Here is a 7293-nt window from a genome sequence, read left to right on the forward strand (position 1 = left end):
AAAAAAAAAAAAAAAAAAAAAAAAAAAAAAAAAAGAATTATGGGATAATCTGATGGATAACGCGATATAGGTGGATGTGGTTGAAAAACTAAAGGTTGAAGGTTGGAGCCAGGGATCACGCATCGAGCATGGGGTTTCCTAAACCTTTTTACACTCTCCCCATTTGCCCGGCTTAGCTTGAGAATGAGGGGCATATCTGACAGCAGGAGGACTCCTGCCCGAGAGGGTGAGCAGGAGTGAACGTGGCACATACACTGCCCGCTGGCTGGTCAGGGGAAGGGGAAAGAGGCTTTCACAACCCCCCTGCTGCTCCTCACCTGGCGTGGGCGCCTTTTCAGTCTTGCCCTTCCATACAGCTGCGTAGCCGTCCTCATGTTTGTTGAAAGCTACGAGCTTCACCTCGTACAGCCTGCCAGGGACTGGGGAAGGCCACGGGAGTCACTCTCCCTGCACCCGGCTTGCCCAGCTCACAAGACCCTCCCAAGCCCAGGCCTGCTCACCTAGCTGGGTCAGTTCATACTGCTTCACTTTCTTCTTGAGCCGCACAGGTCCCACGTCCCAAGCTTGGTCTCCTCGGCCCCCTGGGGGGCGGTCACCGTCTGCCTCTTCCTCTGCCCCCACCTCACGCCAGTAGAGTTTGTATCCAGAAATCTGGGTGGGGTGAGGGGGCGGCTGCCATGACACCACCAGGGATTCCATCTTTGCCCTCACCTTCAATTCTGCAGGGGCAAAGGGAACTGGGGGCAGAGGGAGATGATGGGGACAAGGGGAAGAGAATGAGGAGCGAGGACGTCAGGAACCTGAGCGGGTGCTGGGCACAGCACAGTTATGCCAGAGCTTTCCCTACTGCTCCGTTCTGCCACCTCCCGGTGGTCTTGAGCACTGCATGCTAGCTGTGAGGGCGGGTCTGTAAGGCATGCACAAAAGAGACGGCAGGGGGCGCGTCTGTCAGAGGGAACAGAGGGGCTTCTGCTAGTCTCTTGAAATAAATACAGATAAGGGGCTGTAGAGGTAAGGAAAGAGGTCTGGAACCATTAGAGTGAGGAGCCCTACTCGGAGCTCAAGAATAGAGGGCTGGCTTATGTGTAAAACACTGTTTCGAACACTTCGTATATGGATTTTTAAAATTTTAGGTATTTATTTATGTGTGTGTGTGTGTGTATGTGGAGGTCAGAGGACAAGTTGTGGACTCATTTATTTCCTTCCATCGCATAGATTCTGGGGAGACAATAGGAGTCTGATCCTCTGATAAAAAGAGTAACCCCTTTACTAGCTGGGCCATCTCGGCAACCCTTCATTCTTATAACTCTATAATCCAGTAAAAACAAAACAAAACAAAACAAAGCAGCCGGGCGGCGGCAGTGCATGCCTTTAATCCCAGGCAGAGGCAGGTGGAGCTCTGTGAGTTCGAGGCCAGCCTGGCCTACAAGAGCTAGTTTCAGGACAGGTACCAAACCTACAGAGAAACTCTGTTTTAAAAAACAAACAAATAAAAAACAAAACTAAAACTAAAACTAAAAAAAAAAAAAAAAGCTATCACCTATATCTTACAGATAGAAATTGAGCTCAGGATGTCAAGTAACTTGCCAGATGTCTGAAAACAGTGTTCGACTTTGTGGGCATTTAATCACTCTACTATTAGGCCTCTGGCAAAACCAGCTACCATTTAATGGGTTCCTTCCTCCCTTACTTTGAAACAGAACTTCATGCATCCCAGGCTGGCCCCAAACTCACTATGTAGGTGAGGCAGATCTTGAATTTCTGATCTTTCTGCTTGGACCACAGGGCCACCATGCTGGGTTTATGCAGTGCTGGGGATCGAACCTAGGGTTTTGTGCATCTAAGCAAGTGTTCTACCAAGCGAGCCACATTCTCAGCCCACGGAGTTCCTACTCTGTGCCAACCACTTTACGTATAATTGCATTACTGACCCTGCCGCCCCTTACTGTAGTAATGAAGCTTTCCGGATGCGACTTGTTAAAGGTCACAAAGGCAACAGAGAGATACCCGAACCCAGCCCTTCACTCCTACACCCAGGCTTCCCTGATGCATTCAGTGTGTGTGTGTGGTGGGGGGGGGGGAGGGCGGAGGAAGGTGACAATTACAGGTCTGTGTTGGGTGTGGCCTGGGGTTCCAAGGCCACAGAACACCCGTCGCCACTGTCTGGTCTGCCCTTGAAGCTCCATACCATGGCTCTGGTTGTGCACGCCAGGTGTCCTGTGCTGCATCCACTGGGAAGGGACTCCGTAGCCAGCCCCAGTGCCGGCCGAAATCCGGACTCGGTATACCTTGTTCGGCTGAAGTGAGTTTAACGTAAGCTGTGTCTCATTTCCGGGTACCTCAGTGGAGAAAACCTGATCTTCTGGGACAGAAGAGATGGACTGCTGAGTATCCTTCATCTGGAAACCGAGATCTCTAACTTATCACACTGACTCTTCCACTTAGGCCCCTGAGGTCCTCTGGGCACTGACCCCTCAGCTGGAGGCAGGCTCTATGCCTCCAGGCTGACCCTGGGGCCTCTGGCTCCAACTGCTGAAGCCCATTAATCTTGCTTCAGCAAGAAAAGACCAAAGCATGTTTTTCTCCTCCCTGTTTATGGTCAAAATAGCCAGTACACCCCTTGTACAGTCCTCACAGTCCCGAGGGCTAGCCAAGAGCACCCAGCAGTGCCTGCTGTCAGAAGCCCTGACTGCTACCTTGGGTCAGCCTCCTGTCTCTCTCTTTAGCTTTACTGACCCTAGCCTCTTTTCTTTTCTGCACTCCCCCAATCCTTTTAGAACCACATCAGCGCCCCTAGACCACCACAATCTCCCCAACAAGAACATCCCATGCCCCGTGGGCACACCCGTAACATCCCATCTCTTCTCTGGTGCTTAAACTAGAAGGGTTCCAAGGACCAACTAGGTGAACTGCTTGCTTCACAGAAAGGAAACTGAGTCAGAGGCTCCGCTGGCTATACACAAGGCACCTCCTTTTCTTGTTTCCGCTTTTTTCTTCCCTTTTCCTCTACTGCCTCCCTGTACTGGGATTACAAGCAGGCACCACCACCATGGCAGACTGGGATTGAACTCAGGTCCTTAGGCTTGAACATGTACTTTATGCATGGAGCGATCTCTCTAGCCTCTCACTGCTCTTTTCCAGAGCTTTCCCATGCCCCACTGGGACTTACTCCCACAGACTCCCCTATCTGGGGGAGAACCTCCTTTCCCACTGGCAGCTCCCCACTGCCCCAGCCCCACTCACCTTCCTTTCCCAGGCCATACTCTATCTTGTACTTCACCACCTGGCCGTTGCTCAGGCCTGAAGGCAGGGGCAACCATGCCACCCTGATGTCTGAGGGGTTGGGGCTGGACAGGGCGAGCTGGGGTGCCGCACTGGGGACTGAGACAGAAGAATGCTGGCATGAGCTCTGCCCCACTGACGGGGAAGGCGAGGTCAGGAGTGGTCAGAGACTTGCCCAGGTCACACAGCAACTCAGGAGCAGGCCCAGGATCAGAGGGAGGGAAGGGAGCCTCTCGGGGAGCCTCAAGCTGGAGGATGAGGAGACCTTCTTCCTACCCCAAGGCTAGAGGACAGTGTGGGCCAGAAGATTTTTGTATCCAATGGCTGGATGGTACATGGGTGTAAAGAAGGAGGGCTGTAAAATATGGGGACTCACAAGAGCAGGGTTCAAATCTCAGCTGTCCTACTGACCTTGGGCAAGTCACTTTCATTTTCTGATCCTCAGTTTCCCCATTTTACACGGGGAAGAAGAAACCCTGCCCACTCCTTTACAGGGCACAAAAGACATCACAAGGTAAGGAAGAGGTCCTTGGGGTACACAGTCTCTGGGTAGGGATGTCCTTGGGTTCCAGGCCACTGCAGGTTCAGAGGTCCTACCATCATCCAGTGTATGCACCAGGGCTGGGCTGGAGGTGCGGCTGGCCCCTAGCTGGGAGTAGGCCACCACGTAGAATTCATAATCTGTGTTGGGTTCCAGGTCCCGAACCTGCAGCTCTGTGGTGTCATTGTTCACTGCGAACTGGTACTCCACGTTGTCCACTCCTGAGATGGTGGCACAGGAGACAAAAGGACCATCGCAGCCCACTCACTTCAGGTCTTACCAGTCGGGAGTTGGTCTCGGGATCCTAATGGTCTATGTATAGCTAAATCGTGGAAGACAGTCTAGGCTGTCGGATATAAAGGCCCTCGCCTTCTAGTCTACCCATTGTATTAATTCTAGAACTGGTCAGGAAGTTCCTTGTGCTGTCTAATTAAGTAGTTACTACTGCAGTTAGTTAACTAGGGTGGACGACGGCTCCATTAACCCTGTAAAAGCAAGCATCCTCTCAGGGGGAGTATATGCAAGGCTCCGAACTCTAATACTAGATCGCTGCCCCTCACCCCATCCACAGAGGTCCCCACAGGGCAATCCTTCAGTCATCTAACCCGTGGCTGCCCTAAGTGGGGCCACTTGATCTTGAGTATACATACCCCTTGCCTTTTGGTAGTGAAGGGAGAAGCCAATGATTTGCTCGCTGTGCAGTTCAGGCCGCTCCCAGGCCACCAGCACAGCGGAGCTGCTCAGAGGCGTGGCTGTAACCCGAGTCGGGGCGCTGGGCAGCCCCTCGCGTACCACCACCGCCAGGGGCGCAGCCGCACACGCGGTTCCTGCGCTGTTCTCTGCTATGCACTGGTAGTAGCCGGCGTCCTGCAGGCCGATCTGCGTGATGACCAAGCTGCCACCACCGCCCTGCACCTTGACTCGCCCATTGGGTCGCAGCGGGGCCCCGTCGTGCAGCCAGCGTAGCGTGGGCCGTGGCTCCCCCGACGCCCGGCACACGAAACGCGCAGTGCTGGCCCGCGTCCTCGACAGAGCCTCTGGCGCTTGTGAGATAGCAGGAGCCCCTGGAGACAGGAGAGTCTCAAGCGTCCCAACACCGCACCCCCAGCCTCTCCCTGAGGTCCTCTCCCCTAGTCACCTGGGCCAAGCTTGGGTCCACCCGCCTGCCCACTTGCTCTGGTCCCTCCTAGATAGCTCTTCTCTCTTTCAGGGCCTGACATCGAACTCACACTCCTGCTACAACCTTCCGGGCGATGGCATTGCAGGCAAGAGCTACCATGTCCAGATTCTGCTTTCCAGGCTCCACACCATATAGTCCAGTCCATTCCACTATCTCCTCCCATAACCTCACCCCACTCCAGCTCACCCGCTCTGTCCCTCTCCATCATCCAAACCCGGCTTTACATACCCCTCTCCATCCCTGTCTCAACTCTCTTCGCTCTATCCTCCAAAGATTCCTTCCATGTATGTTACCCCTTTCCACGCTTCATCTTCTAGCAACCCCTCTCCTCCCTCTGACACCCAACTGTCCCTAGTGTCCCACAGCTCCAGGCCTCACCCAGCACTCTGAGTTCAGCTGCAGCGGTGGCGAAGTCGCGGGTACGGGGCTTGTTGGCTCGGCAGACATAAACACCAGAGTGCCGAGGCTGCGCACTGGCGATGAGTAGATTGGTCCGGCCCAAAACGATGACATCCGTGGAGATAGGCTTCCCATCTGGGAACAGAGAAGGAGCAGGTTGGAGGGGGACTCTGGGGCTGTCCCTCCACGCCCTCTTCAACTTAGGGGACCCTCCCCACCCTCCCGGACAAAGCAGGATCACAGTGACTGGCTTGAATCCCAGTTCCTCTGGTCCTAGACCTGGAACTCTGCTCCCTAGATAGATGGGAGATGAGAGATGGGAGGTGGGCCTCTGGTGGGTGGGGCATGCATTTAATACAGCCTTCTTTTTTGGTGTTCTATTTTTTGTGTTTTGAGACAGAGTTTGTATAGCCCTGGCTTTCCTGGAATGTACTTTGGAAACCAGGCTGGCCTTGAACTCAGAGATATGCCTCCCTCTGTGCTGGAATTAAAGGCATAAACCACCACCACTGGGCTTTTTAAATACAACCTTCTTTACACTTTTTTTTAAAAAAAGATTTATTTAATATATATATAGTGTTCTGTCTGCATGTATGTCTGCAGGCCAGAAGAGGGCAGGGAATTGAACTCGGAACCTCTGGAAAAGAAGTCAGAGCTCTTAACCACTGAGCCATCTCTCCAGTCCTCTCCTTCCATCTTTAGGTAGCTCCTGACTTAGAGCCTGTGAGACACTGTACCATCCCGACCACTCCCCCACTCTTCGCCTCTTCCCTCCACACTCACCCTGTCGGACCCAGGACACAAAAGGCGTGGGGTCAGCGGAGGCCACACACTCCATCACTACACTCTGTCCAGACACTACTGTGGTGTTCTCTGGGGCTGCCACAATGACCACATCCTGGCCCCTGCCAGCCTCCAAGGACCCTGGAGAGACAATAGGAGGACGGGGTCTACCTGCCACCTGCTGCTCCTGTAATGGCTGAGCCAGGGGAGCAGGAGACATCAAAATTCCTTATGTCAGAAGGGGGAAAACAGCTACTAAGTTCAAAAGAGCTGACTTAGGCCTCAGGGCTTATCTTGGAGCCACAAGAATGCTCTCCGACACAAATGAATCCTCCCTCAAATGACCCATATTTCCTCCCAAATCCATCCTACCCAGCCTCTACCTTGGATCCAGCACTCAGTTCTAGATCTAGCATTGCCTAGACAGATAAGGCGTTGTGTGAGTTAGGCAGGTCCCTTTGCCAAAGTGCCGGGATGGGGGGTTCCTAAGTGCAAAAGCAAGGATTGGGCTCCAATTTTTAGGCAGGAAGCTTCGCATTGTGTTTTTTGTCCAATACTCTCTCGGCACCACAGAATAGTGAACACCTTGTTTGTCCAGCAGGGGGAGGCAGAGACCCAGTGCAGAAGAGAGCGCAAAGATCTCCCTGCGCAGCGTTTTAGAGAAACCCAGGGAGGAGAGGATGGGATCGGAGAAGGGAGGAATGGCACAGGAGAGCGACCTTGGGGGAGGCTTGAAGTGAGATCTGTTGAGCAGCTGCCGAGCGCCAAACACTGTGCATTCCCATCTCAGCTGTTATTCTCACCCCTCTGAGCTGGACATTTGAGCGCCAGACCAGGGCCACACTGAGGGATAAGGATTCAAAACAGGTCTTTGTGACCCCAAAACCAGGGGGTGCCCTTGCCCCTATCTTATCCCGGCAGGAGCCTTTCAAAGAAAAGCAGAAAAGGGACTCACAAAAACGGCTCAGCAGCTAAAGGTGTTTGCCGCCAAGCCTGAGACATAAGTCAGATCCCAGGAACCCACTTAGTGGAAGGAGACACTGACTTCTACAAATTGTTCTGTGTCATGGACGTGTGCACAAACACACAAAAATATATGTAAAAAATA

General features: G+C 53.1%; 1 protein-coding gene across 1 annotated transcript in view; it reads right to left on the reverse strand.

Annotated features, from left to right (window-relative positions):
• Igdcc4 (immunoglobulin superfamily DCC subclass member 4) overlaps positions 1–7293 on the reverse strand; it is a 34637-nt gene that overhangs the window by 8301 nt on the left and 19043 nt on the right. Inside the window, exons 6-13 of the mRNA XM_005347768.2 lie at positions 6186–6326; positions 5382–5537; positions 4474–4887; positions 3880–4044; positions 3244–3381; positions 2189–2362; positions 501–737; positions 318–419 (exon numbers count right to left, since the gene is read on the reverse strand). Coding sequence (XP_005347825.2) covers positions 318–419; positions 501–737; positions 2189–2362; positions 3244–3381; positions 3880–4044; positions 4474–4887; positions 5382–5537; positions 6186–6326 — 1527 coding nt within the window. The remainder of the gene's footprint in view (positions 1–317; positions 420–500; positions 738–2188; positions 2363–3243; positions 3382–3879; positions 4045–4473; positions 4888–5381; positions 5538–6185; positions 6327–7293) is intronic.

This window comes from Microtus ochrogaster, chromosome 5 (assembly GCF_000317375.1).
Source record: "Microtus ochrogaster isolate Prairie Vole_2 chromosome 5, MicOch1.0, whole genome shotgun sequence".
Classification (NCBI taxonomy): Eukaryota; Metazoa; Chordata; class Mammalia; order Rodentia; family Cricetidae; genus Microtus; species Microtus ochrogaster.